The sequence below is a fragment of the Hermetia illucens genome, chromosome 5, assembly GCF_905115235.1.
Source record: "Hermetia illucens chromosome 5, iHerIll2.2.curated.20191125, whole genome shotgun sequence".
Lineage (NCBI taxonomy): Eukaryota > Metazoa > Arthropoda > Insecta > Diptera > Stratiomyidae > Hermetia > Hermetia illucens.
The window spans coordinates 72,219,997-72,244,788 of NC_051853.1; the positions used below are offsets into that span (position 1 = coordinate 72,219,997).

Below are 24,792 nucleotides of genomic sequence, written 5' to 3' on the forward strand. Positions count from 1 at the left end.
TTGTTTTCCAATAAATTGATAGGGCTTATCAGGATTGATTGCTAGTTGCTCTAAAAAATTAAATACCTAAAACTTCCAGTACAACGTCATGGCCTGGTATGAAAATAATTCAATAAGTGTGCTTGTAGGTGGTTTGTCTTATCTTGAAGTGAGTTAGTCGCGCAATAAACTTTATTATTTCGGACAATGGCCTTATTATTTTAAATTTAATTAATCCATGCAATAAATGAGTGACTATGTAATCATTGTCGACTACAACTGATGCGTCTTGCTAGATAAATTACAAATGCCGGGAAAATCTGAAATAAACGCTTGGTCATCATATTGCGATTAAAAGTGAAATACAACAGCAAATGTCTTTTACGATTTGCCTTTTGTCTTTGGGGAATACACAATGCCACTTTCTACCACCGGGGATGAGAATAGTTTTCCATATATTTTTTTTATATTTTGTGATTCATTGCAGCCTTTCCCCTTTCTAGAAAATAAAGATTTTCAAGTTGATTTTGCTGAGTAATTTTCTTATTCTGGGAATGGATGTACCGTTGCGAAAACATATCCACATTTAATCTTCCAAAATTCCTGGAAAACGTATTATCATTTGCAGGTAGTGCCCGTATACGGGTTTAGGTAGGTAATTTACCTGCTTGCCCTCTGAAAACTACTGTGACTGCATGTTCTTTTGGCTAGAAAGATTAAAAGGGATTTTAAGAAGAAAGTAAGAATAGAAACTTTTCTGTCTCTGAAATTTCGGTATTTAATGTACCTGTATACACGCCGCGAAACTATATTGATATGCTAAATTATGTTTTCAACGTAATGACTAGGTTCTCTGTAGCAAACAGATTTTTGATAAATTTTCCAAGAAATGGTGACAAATGGATCCAAAAATACAAAATTTGAAAAGAACTTTAGATGTTCGAGATTCTTTAACTTAACTCTGATCGGTATTTCTAATTTAATTGTTTGGAAATCAATTTCAATTCGAGAAAGTTAAATTCTCAATAACTAAAACATGCTGGTATCTTATCGAATCTAAAAAAAAATTGTAAATTTCAACCAGAAAAAAAACTGAAATTTGAATTTTAGTGGAAGAAACCATTTGCTAGCATAGAAAAACGTTTGCAAATAGTTCTTTCTAAAATCCGGCTATTATGCCTTCAAAGGAAGTAGGATATGAACATATCTACTTTAAACAAATCCATCTAAACTAGCATGAAATTATCACGAAAAAGGACAGCAGGTAACTTGATTTGAAAGAGGATTTACATGAAGATTTTCTTCAGAATCTTAGCAAAAGGTTGAACAATGGAATACCCAACACGTGCATTCAATATACTTTGTAGTTAGACTTCATTTATGAGTTACATGAATTTGAAGGGCAACGGAGAATTTGTAAATAGCGGCGAATTTGTGCAAATACAGATGGTGTAATACCAATATTGTAGATAACGTAAGCAATTTGAGCAAAGTTGAGAACTATTAGTTTTTACACACAGAGAAGGTGCATTTCCATTGAATGAAATAAACACCTTGAACGAATTATAAAGACAGATTAGTCTAGAGAAAACACGGTGGTAGGACGAGTTTGGCCCGGGGGTGGATATTGGGTAACTTTTAGATATATGTACATATGTAGAACAAACAATTGAAGACATGCCCTATCTAAACTGTAATTCACACGTTCATAATAAACGGCCCTGTGAGTTGATACTTAAGAATACAGAGTCTCAAAGTCTTCCCTGTTTGTTGTAAAATTCGGCCAAAGGGATAGAAATCTGTGGGCTAGCAATTAGCTATTCGTTTCCTCCAACTCGAGTAAGAATTCCAATTTTTAAGCTGGGCATTCTGGGCTTGAGCAAAGTAAGATGGTTGGCCTCTGGAGAGTACTTCTCTCCATCTTGCCATGAGTTGCAATGTAGTTGTATCCTGGAAGGTCTACCTACGCGAATCCGGTGTCGGGCTATCGCCGGTTTCTGTTAGGATTCTGATTGCAAGAATCCGGTCCAAGTCAAAGAGCATCACAAATGTACAATGCTATACACCAACGGAGATCCCCGATATAGCGGAAAGGCTGCTTTCTGCAAGCAATTACATGCAGTTCAAGGGAGGCTTCCCAGAAGTAACATTTTGATCGTGATGGGTGATCTGAATTCCAAGGTGGGCTTTGCTGGGACATGTGAAAGGAGGGCTGGTTTATTGATTTCTGCAGCTTGCAGCTTCAGAGTTTGCTATAAAGTCAGTTGGGTTTCAACTAACCAACACAGTACGAGCAATTAGATTAACCACTTTGCGATCATCAATAAATTTAGGAGTTGTCTTCTGGATGTGCGTAGGGTTCAACATCGATCGCTTCTATGATCCATCTCACAACAGTGGGGAGCTATATTTTTGATCGAACGGCAGATATCCTGAGTAACCCGTGTGAGCGTTGCTCTTTTCTAGGGTGCTACGCAGGTCGCCAGTCATGCCCCAAAGGGGCGGTATAAGATCTGGTTGACTGTGGAATCGTATCGATGAACGGGAGGGATTGACTGCTGCGAGCGATGACAAGCGTGACGCGTTAGAATTACGATACCATGCGAAATCCCGGGAAGTTCAGCATAGTGCGAATTATGACAAAATGGAATTTGTTATTGAGGTGGTCGACCACGTCCCGAAGTTCGGCATAAGATCTGGCTGACTGTGTAATCGTGGTAGCGTGTCGATGAACGGAACGGATTGAATGCTCTATTGGCCGCTGCGCTTGAATTCCCATACTGTACGAAATCCCGGGAAGTTCAGCGTGGCGACAAAAGGAAACAACACGCAATGATTTCAGAAGTATATAACGATTCACGAAAAAGCTTGCTTATAGTCGCAAACCTTCCAATGGTTTTGTGAAGGGCGTAAACAGTCGACGCCTCATTCACAATGACGAGCAACTGAAGAGGTGGAAAGAACACTCCCCCAAGATTCTTAACCGTATCATATTCCTTAAAGTCATATGCAGACGTAGACTCTTCCTCCAATCAGAAGAGAAATCGTTTCGGTGATCAATGCACTCAAACGGAGTAGACCCACGGGGCTCAATGGTCTCCCCGCAAAGTTATTAATCGCTGCACCTGCAATTTCTGCAGATCTAATACTTCCACTGGTACGAGAGTGCTGGGAATCCAAAACCTTTCCCCGCTTTGGATCCTCCCGCATTAACCACCCCCGACGGATCATTTTGGAACAATGCGCGAAGTTTAGAAGTTTAGTTCAAGAAAACTTTCGATACGCGCTGAATGCCATCCATATACACTTGAATTTCATCGTCCACAATTTCATAATAAACCAAACGCTTGAGATGGTGGTACTTCATCAGTCAGTAAAGGCTTCACTTCCCCGGAGACATTAGTATTCCTTTTTTTCTTGAATAGTGCTTGACTTCCGGTGCATGTGTCTATTGTCAACTCCTTTAATAATTTCAAACTACACCCAATTTGATTGCACTAGATTGTGTATATTATTGTGAAGGAGATTCGTGTTCTTTTCTTGCTTTCGACCCTCCACTGTACCGGTGTCAGGGCAATTCTTGTCAAACGCGATTCGTACCCACATTTGAAGTATTTCCTGACTTTTTCGGTATTCTACACCTTTTCTTATTTAGGGCCCATATTTGGAAGTCTTTATTCCGAAGACCACGAACTTTTTTCTATGCTTCGATCAAAGAAAACACGTTCGTCAATCTTCCAAATTTTTGATTCTTAATTTTTTTATTCGCTCTTATATCCGAAAAAAATATAAATAAATGAAACCAGCGCAATAGTACATATATGATCCAACGTTGGAACAGGTCACACACAACATCACAATGCATCAAATTCCACTTTTTTCCTCCCATTTTCGACGAATATCTCAGCAATAGCTCGAAACAGTCTATAAATGAAACACAATCTTGTTTTATAATTGAAAGTCCATATTTATTTGATGACGAATCGAACCAATTTGGAAGAACCTACAACCGACTTTTTTTTTGGTTCACGAAGGGTCTGTTTTAGAGAACCATCCAATTTTTGAAAAATCCAATTCAACTCAGTATACATTGCCTCCCATTTGCCTTAGGAGTAGCGAGACCAAAAATGGTCACCAAATGTTATTCGTTCGGTAACACGCTTAACACGACATGTGTGGAATATATATTTATGATGAAAATCATCCTGTCCAGACTTAAGCAGGACGAACTAAAACTATTTTTGTTTTAGGATTCAGAAAGTTCAATTATGCAATTTCGGGGGAGCACCCATGATTTTCACCTCGGGCACGGTTTGTCCTCCTTGCGGACCTAATAATAGTATTATGTTAGTAAGAGACTTTGCTCTCTAAATTCACGGTATTCGAACCGTATCCGGCGTTCGTTGAAGCTGATCAAACAAGCATTAATAGAATACTCGGTATCGAAATATTTTCGATCAGTTCTAGGATCTTTCTCTTTTGCTTAAAATGCAGCCAACCGCAAGAGTATAGTTGACCTATGCATGCAAAAAAATATCGTGGTTCCATCTTATCCCAATTTTTCTAGTCCAAAACTAACATGTTTCTTTTTATCTATTAGAGTAGTCGTGATTTCATTTTTCTAAAAACGATATTTGTAATTTGTTCGAAATATTGTGATCTGCTACTTTCGACGAACAATTGTTTTTTAAAGTTTTGTGTGAAACAAAACCTTGTTAGAATCGTCCGCCTGTGTCTGTCTGTCACACCCGATTTATTCGGAAACGGCTGGACCGATTATCACGAAAATTGGTAAGAGTATGTGATCTGCTGTTCCCTTTACATGCAGCAAGTGGCGCCATTTTGTGTTAAGTTTAAGTCCCGATACATGTGAGTGGAAAATGCGAAATTTTTTTTTATAAAATGTGACCATGTGGGGTATCAAATTAAAGGGCTCAATTAGTACTTTTCGAAACTGGTTCCATATTTGATATTGGGTGAAACATAGGGGAGCGAGGGCTCAAAATATGACCCCCAAAAAGTGTAACAGGTCTCATTCTCGGAACCTACCCAACCGAAAAATCTGAAAAACACAGTGGTTCATCTCTATTAAATCTAGGCCTCAAAATACACCCGGTTCCGATATCTACACAAATAAAGTTAATAATAGAATAATAGAAATTTACCCGGCAACCCCCCTTATGTTCATCCCAGAAGTATAAAATTTGGCATGCGTAATGAAGAACATAATGCACAATTTGATCAAGTTTGACGAAAATCCAACTATTATTAACAAAGTTATAGGGGGTGAAACTTTGCCATTTTTTGTGAATTTCGTGCATTCTACAACCTGTATGACGTCATCATCACATATCAATTCATCAATATCACAACGAAATGAGTTCTTATGAATGGGGTCGGAAAGAATTATTTTGTTTTAATTTTTTAGTGATCTGCATATGAATATCAATTACTCCATTACATGTGTGTATATAGGTATATAGTATATGCGTGGTAATGAAGTTTGCGGGTAGTGTCTAATTCAAATAGATATATTTGTACATTAAACCAGTCATATTTAATATACGTGCTATATATGTACATATCTATGCTTTTGTACACGAAGTAAATCGGAAATATGAGTACGATCAATTTATATACGTGCATATATATGTACAGTATTCGGAAATGTTTGTTTAGGGTGAGGATAATATCTATGGCTGCAATATGTACGTATATTTTGTAGTTTGGAAAAGAATGAATGAATGATGAAGGATTATGTTGCATTTGTAGCTGTATAGGGATAGAAAAATGTGCATTGAAGTTTCTTACACAAGATGATCCCAAAAAACCTTTATACTCGAAGCGCGAGCTCCCGATATTCCGGCTTGTTTCTAAATGTACTTGTATAATGTAAGCAATAATGCTGATACTGATAATGCTCAGTATGCAATAACTCCTTTGAACGTTCCGAACTTTGTATTTTATTCATAATTATTCCGTTTTGCCTAGTTTTGGCGACCTAATTTCTTTGGAATAGCACCATAACCTACCAAAAAAGTGAAGCGATGGCGGCTTTACGGTTTCTTACCAAGGCAGAGGCAAATCGTCAGACGCTGCCTCACCTCTGCCCCGAGAGAGAATACCATAACCTACACCAACACAGCTCTTCATCGCAGTATGGTTGAAAGTTAAGTTTGCTTCCAAAATATTTTTTAAGGCAATCATCTTCAAAACCATTGGCACATTCCTAGTGCAGAATGAAAAAATTAAATTAAAAATTCTGAAAGTTTTTTCTTGTCTTGTCTTCATTGTTACTCCACCCATTCAATTTTAGGATGAGCTTGCCGAAGTCGGGCTGTTATAGACCGGTGATTTGCCAGCCTCGCGCTATGTCCATCTTTTAAGGTGGTAATTTCATTCCCTTGCTCGGATGGCTCAAGTGGTTAGAGCGCTGGGTTATCACAGCGGAAGGTTGCGGTTCAAATCTCAATGGTAGTAGAGGGATTTGTTATCGTGATTGGATGTCGGATATCAGTGGACTCAACTGTGAATAAGTACTTGAGTCAAATCAGAGTAATGATCACGGGCGAGCGCAGCCTTGGCTTCAATTCTTGTCCTTTTAGCGAAGTCATTCGATCATCATTCGGGCTGATAAATACGCCCTTTATTACGCCGATCGATGTAAATCTGGCATGTGACTTAGCACGTGTTTAACACTATAACGAACGATCCGAATATCAAAAAATCATTTTGCCCATATATTCTACACTATATCTAGATACAAATGATGTACAAAAAGATTTGATTCCCCGGATCCGACACACGGGATGACCCCCTTAACACCCCTGGCGTCCCGGTCCGTAGTATGCCGGATTAGAGGAAGTTACAGTGAACTTCCTGACATTGTTGAGGTGGGGATAACAACTCCACTCAGTGACAGATCGACACGTTTCCCGTTTGAATATGAATTTAATTTGGCGTTTGATTTCAATTACTTTCACTCTCTACACTAGCCACCGAAAGTATTTCTGCATCGGCGACTAAAAGAAAAAGCTTCTGTGTATAGGGCGGTAGTTAATGAAAGTAAAAGAAGTCGAGAAATCGGAAGCTACACACTTCAAGTATGAATTTTAGGTTTTGTGTTTCCCTATGTGAGGAGCCTTGAATGTGCATAGTTGAAAATTCAATTGTGCACTATTTTTCAAGAGCAAGAGTTATATAAATAACTTATTCTACTACTAATGTATCGATAGTAATCCACTTTCGTCAGTATCTGGTTTCACAGTGAGCGTTGATTATTCTTCAACAAGAATGCAGAAGTTTTAAATAAAACAAATGCGAAAAAGGAATGAGGGAAAACTAGCCAATTCCTGTAAGGTTTTAAGCAGTAGTATATGGCAAATATTACGTTAATTATAACAACAGCATCACATTAAATTGGCTCAAAATTGAAAAATTTCCTAGTATTATGCCCCATATTATTTTTAACGCTGCTCGCATTTTAGTGGTCCTGGAATGAACTTATGAGAATTTTCGGGTCAATTTAAAAACAATTCGGAAACTGAAAGCTCAGTGCTTCAGGTAGGGAGGTTTTGTTTATTTTTTATGTAAGAATGTTTGGGTACACGATAGTTTCTTTTATACATAGCCGGTAGTGCGATTTTCAATTCGATATGGAACTAACATTTTATATCTTAGGGAGTAGTAATTTAATGAGAAAGAAGTAACTTCGACCTACCATAGCATTATTAATAATAGTGGGATTTCCACCAAACTTTCCCGCATGACACCCCGTGTTAACAACTGTATTACTTTTATTTTTTAATTTTTCGGATTTAGGGTGAACTTAAGAGGGATGCGCAGTAAATTTTTATAACTTAATGATATACTATTATTAACTTTATTTGAGCAAGTATTGTAATGGAGAGTATTTGGGAGGCTAGATACCATGTACGGCAGTTTATGTATTTTTTAAATTTTTTGGTTGGGTAGTTTCTAAGAACGGGCGCTTGAAGTAAATCACCCCTTACGGAGCCCCGCACTCCTCCCGTTTACAACCAATGTGAAAACTGCTTAGAAACTTATGTTCGGTGAAAACAATTTTTTGACCCTCTTTAGGTGTATAGCGACCCCTTAAAATTAACGTGCAGCAATTTAGTTCACCACTTGTGGGAGAGTTCACAATTCCAATGTTCGGACACACGGTAAATCAATTTTAATAAGACGTGGGAACACTAGCCTTGAAAAATACACAGACAGAATAAAACAGAACGTGTTTGCAATTTCGAAATTCTTTATTTCAAAACATTAATTGGAGAGCAATGTTGCAAAATGTTTGCCAGGAAAACAAGAGAAAAATGCGAACAATTTCTGAAAGTATGATATTAGTTTCGTTTGGAAAAATTGTTTCAAGGTTGAAAATTAAAGTTTTCCGTCGAAGATTTATAATTTCATTACTTGCTGCACCATTACATTTCGTTCATCGTAGTTCTTTCTGAAAATTGAAATGGTTTCAGCAAATTATATATTTTGCGAGCTTCCGATATTTGTTCGTGTGAGCTACCATTATGTGTTTCATTCAATAATATCTGCTAGTCATCTTAGAACGGCGATCCTACCTACTTAAATTACAAAGGGGCGCGGGTGGTGGTGACCAGTGGCAGGTCAATGGGAGAATCCGTCGTGCAGAATGGTGTATTTCTACATGGTTTGAACCAGACTATGTAAGAATTCCAGAAGATCAAGGGAAGCAGTGACGGATTTAAGTACAGCGCCTGTAGCTGACCGTGTTATGGGGACTACAACCACCCACTCAAGACGCCAAATTTCTTTAATTTCCCGAGCCAATGGCTCATAGTTCACCTTCTTCTCCACGTATTTCCGCTCAATGTTGCTACTATGGGGGATAGCAACATCACTAATATATATCCGGAGCGACCCATCTTGTCAACTGACAGTTCGTCAGGCTTGTTGTGTGGAAAATGGCGATCAGTTAGAACTTGCGATTCAATACATGCTGTAAGCAGAACTATCAAATACCGATTGTAGCAGATATCGGAAAACCGGACATGTCTTGTGATCAGTCCATGCTTGTATGCAGGGTTTTGATGGATCACCTTACATACAGCTTTATGCCTGGTGGTGTATTGCACCTTGGTTGTTCGGCCTTTCGTAATCTTTCTTTTCGCGCCACTGACAGTACTTGAAATTTTCTTTCTTCTATTTCCAATCGTACGCAACAAGTTATATTTCTGCGAGCAAGAGAACACAGTCAATACTTTATCGGAAACACTTAATATTTGCCTCTCCACATCAAGGGTTAAACATTTCCTTCCACTTTTTCCGCTCATGAAAGATATTTCACAAAAAGACGACACACTTCGGACAAAGCAAGATGTTTTCAAGAATCATTTTGAAATCTACGTGCCATATGCATTCCATCTAGTAAACTTTTGCAATTTCCATATTTTACCTCGCAATGTTTACATTTCTTCTTCACTAGCGACAGAAACAGAGTCTATCATTGAATTTCTTTAGGACTCCGAAGTTCGATACATTCCGCTTCTAGGCATTTGTATCAAATCTTATAGAATCTCCAGAAGTATGGCTATGTAGGATTCTGTATTTTACGAGTTAAATCTAATTTTAGAGGTTATTCTTAAATACCTTCGGCAGAATTGGAGGATGACTTATTGGTCTATAGAAAGCAACTAGTGTATTATCTTTTTCTGAAAACCTAGGCCAAGTTAATTATCGTTACACCTGAAAATGCTTTAACTATTTTTCCTGTTATGAGGTCACAACCTGGGGCTAATTGAATTAACGTACTTTTGAATTGTGTCGGAAATCTGCTTGCTTTCAGAAGGAGTAAATTTCTCTGTTCGCAGATTAACTCCTGGCAAATGCGCTTTTGATGATGAGTTGTACACGTTGTTTTAGTTAATTAATTCTTGCATGAAAATATTTGAAATTAAGAGCATTCATTGGCTTAAGACATCAATCTAAATTTTTTTGAAAGCAGAGTTCACTGTTGAATGTTCTTGTGGAATAAATCTGATAACTAGTACAAATGTCGATTGATTATATATTATTAGCATTGGTATCTGTAATCCTGGAAATTAAAGTTAAAGCTAAATAAGTATATCTACTGAAAGGGCATAGTTTATTTAGAGAAAATTGTAACCACTATTTTCCACCATCCTAAATTCGATTATTTTCATCAGGGCTATTTTTATATGCAGATACCTCATTGAATCAATCCTCCCAACAAGGACTATAAGTTGAAATAGCGAAATGTGAACTCATCCACCGCATTTTGTCGACGAACTATTGACATTGACTGTTCGTAAAATTTATTTGTTTTGAAGAAAATTTTCCAACTAATTATGCTTGTAAAAAATTGCATCAAACCATTGCCTACAATCGCCCACTATAAAATAAATTTGTGTTGATTAGCATGGCTTTATAATCGGGATCGATTGAATTGGCCAAATGGAAATGAGGGTTCGATTTCACATACACAAGTTACCCTGTGAAAGACATTAATTTGTGTAATCAGATCACGACTTTGTATTGAACCTGAACGACTGAAATGAATTTCCATAGGTTAGCATTCAATAATATTTGAAAATACACAAATATACAAAATTATTAATGGTACAATGACTCTCATATACTTCTAGATGTAAACACGCAAAAACTGAACATGACTAGATCATGTGAATGCAAAATTCTCGATCTAGATATCTTATAAAAAGAGCCAATGACATGACTGTCTATTTTATATCAAAGTAATGCGGAAAAAACTGTCTGAACGCTGCCTATTTACGTAGGATCTCAACAAGTATATGAATTCGCCATGGGGGGACTACCTAGTCAAGAACACATTCATATCAAGAGAACCAGAATATTCAGCAACTACTTCTAAGCATAATTTACGAAAATCGTGCCAACAATCTAAATAATTGTTATGAATAAACACAAAACTACTCGAGCATTTCCTAAGCATACACGTTACGCACATACTAGATTTTATTATTTTTTCAATGTTAATAAAAACTGTCTGCCTGGTTTACGTACAAATGTACGTATAATACGTATTTCATTTGCATACGCTTTTAAAGACGGCGCAATTCAATGGCGAATCGTCGTAGTCGTCGTGGTAAATCAGCATTTATACTTTCTAAAGTCCGCATTGTAAATGACTAACAGCAACAAGTTGAAAACCGTGTGAGAAAAAAAACTTAAATTTTATATTTTTTGTGGGTAGCGAATTTCGTAGATATAGTACAAAAGTGTATTTTATTGGTTGACCTAGTTCGGGTTCCCTCATATCAGCTGAGATATTGAAGAGATGTATAAACATCTGCTGTTCAACGATTATATGTATGTCGAACTTTATTCCTGAGCCAAATGCGGAAGTAAATGTGATAGACTTATGCCTATGATGATGAGATAAATAAAAGCTCATTCCATTGAGTCTAATCACTAACTCACACTCAAAATTCCATGCTGGGTGTTGGTTCCAGTTTTCGAAGATGTGTTAATCGTTTAACGAAGAGTATGCCTGAAATAGATATCCAATTTTAGCTTTCAGTTTCGAAATGTTTATTACTGGTGACATGATGCACGTTGAGACAATTATAAATGGGAGTATAACCAAATTTTCAAATTGATGATTGTATAACATAAGAAAAAGTTCGTTACCAGCATCATAGCTTTACATACCATATATACAGCAAATTACAAACCACACTTGGTTTAAATTGCAATAGTTATCACTTTATTATCTACAAAAGTATGACATATGTGACTGGTTTCATCCTATGAACCCTCTTCTTCCATATTTCGTTTTGCTTTAATTTGATTCGCCCTACTGAGTATATCTAGTGATTGACCTTCTCTATCATAATGACTCGTTAGAAATTCAGATTAATATTTAATTATCTTCAATCATATCTGATTATATTAATTTTTGCATTGCAGGCCATAAATGAACTATGTGAGAGTCAGGGATGGGGAATCGAGGTGACCGGGGGACATATTGGGTCGGTTGCAGTAACTATTCCCTGGAATGCACTGATGACAAGAGATAGTCATATAGAAGTATCTGAACTTAGCATGACAATCCGGCCGCGAGCACGTCAAACAGATGGTACTTCCATGTTAGAATCAATGTGGTCATCTGTAAGCAGCTCCATGCAATTGGCACAGGAATGTTTGGAGAAAGAAGGAGGGGAAATAGATGCTGAAACTGCACAAAATGCAGCTATTGAAGGTTTAGAAAAATTCGCCCAAACTATTGATAATGGTAAGTATTTTAAATTTCTTAAAGATCGAATATGAGTCGTTTCTCAATCTGTGGAGGATTGAATATCATTGAATTGTTTTGATTAAAAATATAAATACGCCGTAAGAACTTGTAGAGCCTCTGGACTGAATTATGAGATTCGAATCAAATAAATTGCATTCATATCCCTGTGTCTTCATAATGTTTCAAGTGAAGAATCCTAAAAAAAATGTTATTCATAATCTCGTCTATCATTGAATGAAGTCAAAATGCCTCACGAATAGAAATTGAAAATGATTCCACTGGCTTCAGGACCTCCACCCTCCAGAGTTTGTAGCGTGAGATAAAATTCATTATACGTGTTATAATTTATACCTTTTCTTAAGGCAAGTGGTTCTTCCTCTTACGAGAGTTATAGGATTTATAAATTTCAAAGAAATGAATTTTGTTTTTTTTTACATATTTCAAAAATAAATATTCCCGAAAATTTCGTGGTAAAATTTCAGAAAGATTGATTATTATTATAATTATACTCGATTAATGTGAACGCGTACGTCACGCACAGCTCTATAGAGCTGCGCCCCTCTAAATAGTCTGTAGCCACCCAAGTAGGTATTGATAGTGATAAATAAAATCAACTATATTATTGTGTAGTATTGAATAAAGAGAATTTTAATCTCACCTCACCTCACCTAACCGCTTTTTAAGGTTTTGTGTGAAACGAAACCTTATTAGAATCGAGATGAATCGGCAGTCATTCTGGAACTGCATTTTTTTTCGGACTTTCTTATCCGACGGTAAATTTTTTACTACGGGATCGGCATTGTTAGGCCAAGTTAGTAGCAGTAAAAATAGTTAAAAAATCATTGATAATTAATTTAACATCAGAAAACGTGGACGCGCTGGCGCGCTCGCCGTCCAGGCGAACTGGGGGATGCCGAATTAATATTATAGAAGGTTACGAATTAATATTATAGAAAAAAGTAAAATAATAAACAGCCTATTAAAACTTACCACAAACGGAAAAATCTCTAAAAAATATTGTGCTGCACGGATTTCGAAACGGCCAACGGCACAAGGTCACCCAAGAACTTCTCTAACCACTGGGATGAAACTGAAAGCTTTTCACTCTACAAACGTTTAAACGAAACTAAAGGAGGACGCGTTTGTGACCGCTCCGTGGTTGAGTAAGGGAGGGGATCCGCACGAGCGCGCTCTCAGTGTCTCGAAATGGACTCCATGACGCGTCAGTGCGCTCGCCGTGTGGAATGGGTTAAAGCGTGTGGTCTGTAGATTCCTTTACATATAGTAAGTGGCGCCATTTTGTGTTAAATTTAAGGAGGCGCTTCCCATACATACAAAGAGAGATTGCACTTTTTTTTTTCACAGAATGTGGCCATGTGGATTATCAAATGGAAGGGCTAGATTAGTACTACATATTTGATTTCGGGTGAAATGTAGGACAGTGAGGGCTCAAAATATGACTCTCAAAAAGGGTAACAGATCTCGATCTCAAAACCTATTCAATCGAAAATTCAGAAAAAAATCACAGTGGTGTATCTAGAAATTTAGCCCCTGCATGCATGCTAGACGTAAAAAAGTTTTAACGAAATCCAACTATTATTAACAAAGTTATAGAAGGTGAAACTTTTACATTTTATGTGAATTTCATGCATTCTGATCACAAAATTCGGTGATTCCCCTAAATATCCAGTGGTAATACATAAGTTTCGAGTTGATTTGTGTATCTAGTGACTTTTGATAAAATACTTAATCGATTTTGTGTGAATTAAAGAGTATCCTTAATTATGGCTGCTCGTGGAAAGGAAGTAAGGGTTAGGGAGCGTAAACTGATCCTAAATTTGCGGCAAAACGGTAAAAGTTTCCGTGAAATCGTGAATTTAGTTGGGAAGAACCCATTCCTCGGTGCAAAGAGTTGTTGATAACTACAAATCAACCGGTCTTTTTGCTTCACGATATCGATCAGGACCACCACCTAAACTTACAGTGCGTGAACGTCGAAGTATTTTAAATTCTGCCAAAGGAAATCCTCATTTAACAGGAATCCCACTTTTGCTCGAGAAATAAAAGAGAAATTTAACAAAACAATATGCGATGAAATAGTTCGTATAATTTTGAAATGCGGTTACCATGGTCGAGTAGCACGCAAGAAACATTTATTTCAGTTAAAAATCGCCTGAAAAGAATAACAAGTCGGGAAACCGGAAGCTGGACGCTTCAGGTACGAAAGGTTTTGTGTTTCTTAGTACATAGCACGTAATATATGCGTATGTCCACTTTCGGGTGATATTGACATTGATAGTCTTCAATTTTCAAAGAAGCAACAACTTCGACGTATTATAAATTTGTTAGTAATAGTGCGATTTCCATCAAACTTGGTATGATCATGCTCTACATTATAGCCTACATCACTGCAGAATTTCGAAATTTAAGGGGGGTTTCCAGTCAATTACAAAAAATTATAGTAATATACTATTATTAACTTTCTTTGAACAGATATCGGTATGAAAGGTATTTCGGAGCCAAGGCACCATATAGTGGCAGCCTCCTGATTTTTTCCAGATTTTTCGGTTAAGTAGTTTCTGAGAATGGCCCCCTTAAAGAAATGATCACTTTCAACCCCCCGCACTCCCCACCTTTCCAACAAATGTCAAAACTAAGACCGGCTTCGAAAAGTACTAATCGAGACCTTTAATTTGATACCCCACATGACTATATTTGATGAAAAAAAATTTTACACCCCCCTTTTCCATGTATGGGGACCCCCCCCCCCCCCCCCCCCCCCTTAAATTCAACGTAAAAGGATGTAACTCACTGTATGTGTGAGCGTTCACAGTTCCCACCTTTCTACCAAATTGGGTGTCAATCGCTATAACCGTCTCCGAGAAAAATACGTGTGACGGACAGACAGACAGACCGACAGACAGACAGACAGACGGTAAACCGATTTTAATAAGGTTTTGTGTTTACACAAAACCTTAAAAATTGTAAAAACTTACGTGAACATCCCAAAAGAAATTCGGGAAGGTGTCCTTTTTTCAGAACAAATTAAATTTGGTCTATTTGGCATAAAAGGACGCAAATTAGTGTGGAGAAAAAGGAGCACAGCGTTCAATGTTCAAAATTTGATTTCCACTGTAAAGCGTGGTTGCGGTGGTGTGATGGTTTGGGGGTGTATGGCAGGTAGCGGAGTGGGACAACTAGCTTAATCGACGATGGATAAGCATGGATATCTGAATATCTTGAAAAGCAATGTTAAGCAAAGCGCTGAGCAATTACGGCTGGGGGATGCTTTTTACTTTCAGTATGATAATAACCCCAAGCATACTGCTGCCATAAACAAGCTTTGGTTGTTCTACAATGTCCCAAAACAGCTTCGCACACCCGCTCAATCACCGGATCTAAATCCTATTGAGCATTTGTGGCACTTGCTTGAAAGAAAAATTCGTAAACATCCAATTACAAGCAAAGAAGCTCTGAAAAATGTTATATTGGATGAGTGGAACAGTATAACGGCTGAAGAAACTATCAAGCTAGTTCATTCTATGCAAAATAGATTTAAGGAGGTCATCTACAGAAAAGGTTATGCAACCAGCTAGTAAAGTGCTTAATCTGATAAGCAAATCTATTGGATTTAAATTAAGTTCAGATATACGCAGACTTTTTTGAAAGCCTTTTTACGCCTTTAAACAAGAAACTATTTTTTTCCTGAGATTCTTATCAGCGAACGAATAGATCGTTTGTCAAAATCAATAAATAAAATACTTTTTTAAAAGTTGAGAAGGTTTTTTAGATTATTTTTGTCATGACAAGCAAGTGTACGCAGACAGAACAAAAGTTGACTCCTCTTCCCTTCCAAATCATTGAACCTAGTCACTACACTTGACTTGTCTGGTTTATATCTCTCCAGCAAAATGGTTATTACTCTTGAATTCAAATATTTTAGGGAACCATGCGTTCGCCTGAAGTGGCAGTTTTAACATTTAACTTATGCAATGCATTATAGTTATTTAACAAATTAAAAATTGTAGTTGGCCTACATGGCAGTTGCCAATTTAATAAATATTAGGAACCCTCAAATGCTTTTGCTCTCCTGTTTTATCTTTTGTTGCTTCACATGTACTCAAATCCCACTTCGTGATGAGTTTTGGTTTCGTCTTTGTACTGTTTAGCTGCTATAAATATATCACTTGAACTGCATTGAGTGTGTTGATACTAAAACTGAAATACAGTCTCCTTGAAAATGAAAAGCGGGGGAAAAATAACAATGAAAAAAGACCGTGTGGGTGTCCTATGGTCCACAAAGGAGTAAACAGGAGATCTCATAATTTTTCTGCATCAGCTTAAAATACCTTTGTCGAATTTTAATTGATGCACCTCAACAGTAGTACAATACTAGAAACTGTAAAACAATTCTTAATACTTCAATGGAGTGATCAAGTGTGAAAGTTTATCAATAGCAAATATAAATTTAAGAGATTTTATAAATGTAAAAATTTCATTTCTGACCCGCATCCCTCATACAAGAATGGGAATGAAATCAATACGGATAATCATCATTCCACTCCATTTTTAATTAACTAGCGAAGTTTGTTATCAATAATCCATAAAGAGCAGGACCTTGAACTGATTTGCCATGATAGGCTAGCCTAGTTTCTTTATCTAGCTACACAATTAAGCAAACGTGCTGTCTTTCATAGCATCACTATTTCTTTGTAATAGGATATTAAACATGGCCAGTGAGCGTTATTTATCCCAACATTAAACAAATTCTTGGGATAGTTTTCTGACGGCTTTTCATAATAGAGAGGGTGTTGAAGTGTTGAACATATCATACAAGGCAAGTTATACGAGGACTCATTAATATTCTGAATGAAAGCAATCCTGTTATGGATATTCTAGATCATAAAGCAAGAATACAAATACGTTACGAGCTTATCTTAGCTCAATGAAGAAATCGCTCAGAAAGTCAAATTGGGTTTGCGCTAATAAATTGTAGCGCATAATAGATTGACTAATTTTCTTTTTTCCACATTAAATAAATCTACAATTGAACTAGTACTATATAGATATGGCATTTGCCCTTTAAAATATAAATTCATAATCACAGCTTTAATTATCAATATATCTGATTAGCTACTTCCCTTTTCCAATTTTTCTTAACAAAAATTGCCTATATAAAACTGATATTTACAGAAAATATTGTCTTATTAACAATAAATGTGCAAATAAAGTCCACAATGAAAATCTCGCCATAACAAAAATATTTATACAGATAAGTCTGTTTAATGAAGCTAAAACGTGGAACCTACTCGTTCTCGTACTCAATTGTATAAGTGCCAAATCAGCAAATATAGTTTCACTTATCAGTTCAATAGTAAATTTGTCAATAGTGGTAGCGGTTATGAAATAGAAAGTTATTATGTATGTTTCCCTGAAGCTTGAGATAATTCTATTATTAGGTGTACAAATAAGTTTCCGCGGTTTTTTATAAAAAATTAGGAATTTATTGTGAAGGAACAGTACATTACGTTTTATTTAAAGTATTTTCCATCATTTGCCACTACTTTTCCCCATCTTTCTGGCAACATTCGGATACCCCGTCGAAAAAACTCTTCATCTTTTGACGCTATCCACAAATCTACCCAATTTTTGGTGTCTTCATATGATGTGAAGCGCTGCTCAGACAGACCATGTGCCATCGACCGGAACAGGTGATAATCGGAAGGGGCTAAGTCTGGTGAATACGGCGGGTGGGGTAAAACTTCCCAGTTGAGTGTTTCCAAGTATGTTTTTACCGGCGCCGCAACATGTGGACGAGCATTATCGTGTAAAAGAATAATTTTGTCGTGTCTGGAGTAGTAATGGGCGCGTTTTTCCTTAAGTGCCCGACTCAATCTCATCAATTGTGTTCGGTAGAGAGCTCCAGTAATGGTTTCGCTTGGTTTCAGCAATTCATAATACACGACACCAAGCTGATCCCACCAAATACACAGCATAAGTTTTTTTCCATGAATATTCGGCTTAGCTGTCAATGTTGATGGTTCGCCGGGCTTAACCCATGACTTTCTCTTCTTTGGATTATCGTAGTGAATCCATTTTTCGTCACCAGTGACTATACGATGCAAAAAACTCTTTTTTTATTCCTGGCAAGCAGCATTTCACTCATGCATAATCGGCGTTCAACGTCTCTCGGCTTTAGTTCATATGGAACCCAATTTCCTTGTTTTTGAATCATTCCTAACGATTTTAAACGATGTGAAATTGCTTGTTGAGTCACTTGTAATGTAAGTGCAAGTTCTTTTTGCGTTTGGGACGAATCTTCCTCCAATAGTACTTCTAATTCCATGTCTTCGTACACTTTCGGCCTTCCACTGCGTTCTTTGTCCTTCACGTAAAACTCACCGTTCTTAAACTTTTGAAACCATTCCTGACAACTTCTCTCACTTAAAGCAGCTTCACCATATGCTTCTAGAAGCAATCGATGCGCCTCAGCTGCAGATTTTTTCAAATTAAAGAAGTAAATCAAAAGTTCCCGCAAATGATGCTTATTCGGCACAAAACTTGACATTTTTGCACGAAAAAAATTACGTGATGCTGATACGGAATCACTAGTACTTTAAGGTTATGGTGTTGCCGGATGACGAAACTTGGGATATTACGTTTTACATCTGACAATTTCTCCATAACCTTCTGGTGGGGCAATCTTTTGACAAACCGCGAAAACTTATTTGTACACCTAATAATTGTTGCTAGAATGATAAACTGAACAGGTTTTTTTAAATTAAAATGGGACAATTATCGATGCAAAATATCTTCTTATGAGAAGTAATTGATTTAAACTAAAATCTAAAATCAAGTTAGATACAACTAATACGTAAATTATGTTTACCCACTAGGAAAAAGGAAAATGTATTTCAAATGGCTAATTCAACTAATTTTTTACGTTTCCTGGAAATGTTCATAAGAGAAATCATGCAGGACTATTCTTATATTGGGTTGGGGAAAAAGAAATGTCGTATTTTGTTAATAGATGGCAACACTTAAACATATCTTGTGTTGTACTTATCGAATCGGGTCATACTATACGGCGATTTGAAGACGACAATCTGTGCTACAAGTGTCTCTTTGACAGTGTTGTGATCGTACGTTTCAGTCTCAAGTTATAGCGCGTCAAAGATGGAATCCATCAAGCAAGAAATTCGTCATATTTTACGTTTTTACTACCTGCGAGGTAAAAATGCAACGAAGGCGGCCGAAACAATTTATGAAGTTTATGGGCGCGATACTGTAACGATTCGCACAGCACAGCGTTGATTCGATCGATTTCGTTCTGGTGTAGTGCATGTCGAAAATACACCCCGTACCGGTAGGCCAATTGTCGTAGAAACCGATAAAATCGTCGAAATCATCCAAGTAGACCAGCATGTGAGCATTTGCTCGATTGGCCAGGAACTGGGTTTAGACTATAAAACCGTTTGGAATCATTTGCAAAACATTGGATTCCAAAAAAAAAACTGGATGTTTGGGTGCCACACGAGTTGACGCAAAAAAATCTCTTGGACCAAATCAACGCCTGCGATGCACTGTTGAAACGGAACGAATTCGACCCATTTTTGAAGCGGATGGTGACTAGTGATGAAAAGTGGATCACGTACGACAACCTCAAGTGAAAAAGGTGGTGGTCGAACCATCGCCAAGCCCGGATTGACGGCCAGGAAGGTTTTGCTGTGTGTTTGGTGGGATTGGAAGGGAATCATCCACTATGATCTGCTCAACTATGGCCAGATCCTCAATTCGGTCCTCCATTGTGAGAAACTCGACCTTTTGAAGCAGGCGATTGACCAGAAGCGGCCAGAATTGGTCAATAGGAATGGTGTTGTGTTCCACCAGAACAACGCTCGGCCTCACACATCTTTGATGACCCGCGAGAAGCTACGGGACCTCGGATGGGGTGTCCTATCGCACACACCGTATAGTCCGGACCTGGCACCAAGTGATTATCATCTCTTCCGGTCCATGCAAAACGCTCTTGGCGCTACTAAATTGGCCTCAAAGAGGCTTGCGAAAACTGATTGTCTGAGTTTTTTGCAAATTAGGGGGGGGGGGAGGTGGATAATGAAGTTGCCTTCTAAATGGCAACAAGTTTGCGAACAAAACGGCGCATATTTGACTTAAATCGGATAATTTTAAGTATGTCTAATAAAGCGTCAAATTTCGATCACAAATACATTTTTTTTCCCCCAACCCAATGTTACATTAATAGCATAAAGGCGGGTGACAACAAAGTGGTTTGCAATCCCCACCCAGGCATTCAGATAAATATGACCATACTCATCAGTTCAATTAATAGCAGCACATCATCTTCCGGGCACAGTCTACTACACAGTCAGTCAGATCGGTCATCTTGCGATCAACAGTAGATTTACGAACTGTCTTCCAAATCTGCGTAATAAGAAAGGCGCTACCGTCGAATTCGAAAAGGATTTCTTGATGATCGCTTAAGTCCGCTGCTTCTCGCAGGGTTGGGAAATTTCGATGCACCCCAACCGCTTGCATGATATACCTGTCGTTCGAAAGTACGAGAATTACTTTGCTGATAGGACCGCAGATTGGAAATGTGTAACATATTAGTACTTCGACTCAAATATACCAGTCAGTCCATTCATTTGAGTGACGCGAATCATCACAAAAGAGACGAGATGGCTCAGAAGAGTTAGCCAAGTAAAACCGCTTCAATTGAAATGAAAAACATTAGCACTACATATCAAACAGCGTAACACAGCGAATGTGCGAATAGCGATTCGATTCAAACATCAGCTCTTGACGTGCTATTAGGTGGCCTGTTGATACGATGTACTGTGTGCATAGTGTTACGAGTGTATTTTCTGTTACACATGTAAGAAATAATGAAGTATTTTAGGTATGAATGTTTACAGTACGACCTTGTGCTTTGTACATTTGTTTATCCAAACGATTGATTAAATAATGCACGTTTAGAGTATCTGCATATGCATAATATTGTTCTAATGTTCTTGTAAAAATACTGAACTTTCATTAATGGCAAAAAGAAACATTTTTATTGTGAACTTCTCTCTCTCTCGATTCCCATGAAATACTGGTTTTTAGTGCGAGCATGACGTTGAATGTTAAGGCGATCTCCCTTCGTATGATCCATTTAAAAAAATCACTGAACACACAAACAGCACAATACTTAGAACAAAATATAACTGAGTATATCTTGAAAGCCTTTCAGTGCTCACTCTAGACTGGATTATCGTTTTTATTCCAAACAGCAAATAAGTTTAGAAAATTGATTGGTTTTCCATCTTTTTATATTTATACCTGTGTTCGAATTTATAAGGCTCTGGGAAAAAAAGATTCGATACTCTTTCTGATCGAGTACTCTAGCCGCGGCTGCAAACTCCTTACCTGTTTAACACTGTAATTTTTGAACGACTCAGAATATTAAAAAATCCATTTGCCCACATATTCTCCTCTATATATAGATACAATTCATGCAATTCAACCGATCCTGACACACGGGATGACCTTCTTAATTTAAGGGGGTCATCCCGTGTGTCGGATCCGCGGAATCGATTTTTTTGGCATCAATTGTATCTAGATATAGTGTAGAATATATGGGCAAAGTGATTTTTTGATATTTGGAGTCATTCGGAAATTATCGTGTTAAACATGTGATAAGTCACATGCTAGATTTATGTCAATCGCCGTAATAAAGCGCGTATTAATCGGTTCGAAAGACTTCGCTAAACAGAAAAGAATTGAATCTAAGGTTTATGGATTAGGTATAGCAGATTAATGGTCAGTTAAGATTTTAAGGCTAAAAATCGCATTCTACATTTTAAATGCGTTTTTCTCGAAACCGCATATTGAAAATCAGCTGCCACCATAGCGCAAATCTATCCAACGAAATTCTTTGAAATTTTCACGACTTATTCAGAACATATTTCTACGGTCCGCAAACTAGGATAATTGCGATTCATTCAGTAGTTTTTTTCTATTCATTGAAGAAGCCGTAAGAAAAAACCAAAATTAAAAAAAAAGTTTAACACGGCACCAAAAATGTTTAATATTTTTTAATAATCCTAGTTTTCAGACTGTAGTTAAGTCTGCATGTTAAAATGCCATTTACTTGTCTTCTTTTAGATGATCGCAGGCCCTCTAGCGTGGCAGCAGAAAATCATCTTTTTTTGGATATGGGTGTATATATTGCTCTGTATTTCAATAACGAACTATGTGATCAGGCTGGAAAAATTACTATGGACGCTCAAGATATTAATAAATCTATGGTGAAAAAGTCGCATTTGTATCTTTCTCCAGTTCTTCACAAAAAATTTCTAAAAAAAGCCAAAAAAAACGGCCTTCACACGGGATGACCCCCTTAAATAGTTATGAGTGAACCAGAGGCTGGGGCAAATAGCAATTAGCTTTCGCTAGCTTATAAGGCATCACGAAAAGTTGCCTTAAACCTTTCGATAGCTAGAAGGGCATTAACGATAGGCTTTACATCTACGGTGATGAGAACCCCAAAAAATCATATAACATCTAGGGGAATCCACCATCTGTGAAAGAAAATGAAATCATCTTTTATTAGTGCACTCAAGTAGAATAAACTTGCCGAGCGTGACGTTCTTTCTCCGGAACTGTTCATCACAGCTGCTGCAGTTTGTACCGAGTCTATGGCTCAAACACCTCGCTTACGCTGATGACATCCAGTTGCGATTCATCGCTCGGATCTTGGCCAAATTGCTCTGGATTGGGAGAAAGCCATAAATAGATTCAGGTTGGAAATAAACGTACATCAGCAAAACCAAGGTTCTCAATCCGAGCGGTCGTGTCACTTTTCCAATATGCATTAATGGGCAGAAGGTAAAGAGCGTCGAATAATTTATACAGTGTGCGAAATTTGCTTAGCCGCACACAGTAATTTCCAAAAAAAGAATGGTAAAATGCCTGCATTCAAAATTATATTCATGTAATATTATGCTCTGAAGCCGACATTTCATATGGCGAGTGTAATAAAATTTCGATGTCACTTTTTTAGTGCAAAATTTGCTTGCCATTTTAAGCGCCGTAACGGTGTTCTCAATGTTTTGTAAACACTGCACTGCACTGATAAAAAACGGTGTGCGGCTAAGCAAATTTCGGGCACTGTATATCTAGAGAGGTTGTTTCTACTGATGGCGGCACTGAACTTGCTGTTTATTTCAAAATGGAACTGACACGATTTCATCAAACATCTTTACGATTGAAGATACTAGAACGGTGAAGGGATTCTCCCTCTTCCAGTACTTCGATTAGTATTGTTAAACTATCTTGGAAATTATTGCTTTTCTCGCAGGCAGCCATCGGGAATATTTTTCATACACTAAGCCATGTTAAAAGTAAATGTATGCCAAGCTAATGAAGTGAAAAGATTGATACCGAAATTAAGCAATCGTAACCAGAAAGTTTACCTGATCTCTCATTAGGATTGGTTTCAGACAATCTAATTTTCGGACAAAACGCAATTTTTCCACAATCAATGCAATCCCATATTGATTGTGGATATCCTCATTTCGGATGTTATCATAACACGACCCATGAAACAGGCACAATCACTGTCAGCGGCAGTGATCTGTCCAAAATTAAGCGATTAAATATCTCGTGTCAATGCTGTCAACTAATGGCGAACTGCGTTATAAAATTACTTCACGCATTAACGCAACCTGTTTGTAGTGGCGTTCAACAACTGGTGGTATTAACGAACGTCTCAAATCTAAAATTTACTGCAGTGTCGTCCGTCCTTTCGCTCTCTATGGTCCTGAGTGTTGGCCGACTATAAAAAACAATGAACGGTGTCTTGCGGTAATGGAGACGAAGATGCTGCGTTGGACTAGTGACGTGACACATTTTGACCACATCCGAAATGAGGATATCCCCGATCGATATGGGGTTGCACCGATCGTGGAAAAATTGCGAGAGAGATGTCCTCGATGGTATGGCTCACTTGCCAACATTGTTCTGAACATCGAAGTCGATAGTAAGCGACAAAAGGGTGGTCAAAACAACGTCAACTTGATACGCTAGATGGGGACTTACAAGCCTCGCGATTGCATCCAGATCAGGAATTTGATAAAACCAAATAGCGACACCGATTACGGCGAGCCGACCCCGCTTAGGAACGGGATAAAGGCTGAAGAAAAAGCCGTACCAGCCTCACTGGAATCGGTGGCCAAAGATTCCTATTCTGCTTCGATTTGAGCGAAGATCGTGCTGCATAAGGAGATCATCCCACATTTGATTAAGTTGTTTGAGAACCGGTATGAGGCGCTAGGAAGATATCCTTTGAATAAATTGTTTAACATCGACTAAGATGCGGTATGGCTTGGTATATCTTTCACACTTTAAACTCTGTTTTTTTTTTTGCATTGTGGTAGACCAGTTCCACATAGTGGACAAGTTGTTCGGGCACTAGTTGCTGCAGTGTAAACAGATGTGTTCGCGTGGCTCGCGCG

General features: G+C 37.6%; 1 protein-coding gene across 1 annotated transcript in view; it reads left to right on the forward strand.

The window, feature by feature from the left end:
* LOC119656533 (autophagy-related protein 2 homolog B) overlaps positions 1–24,792 on the forward strand; it is a 45,680-nt gene that overhangs the window by 6,936 nt on the left and 13,952 nt on the right. The window contains exon 2 of the mRNA XM_038062879.1: positions 11,947–12,271. Within this exon, the coding sequence (XP_037918807.1) occupies positions 11,947–12,271 (325 nt within the window). The remainder of the gene's footprint in view (positions 1–11,946; positions 12,272–24,792) is intronic.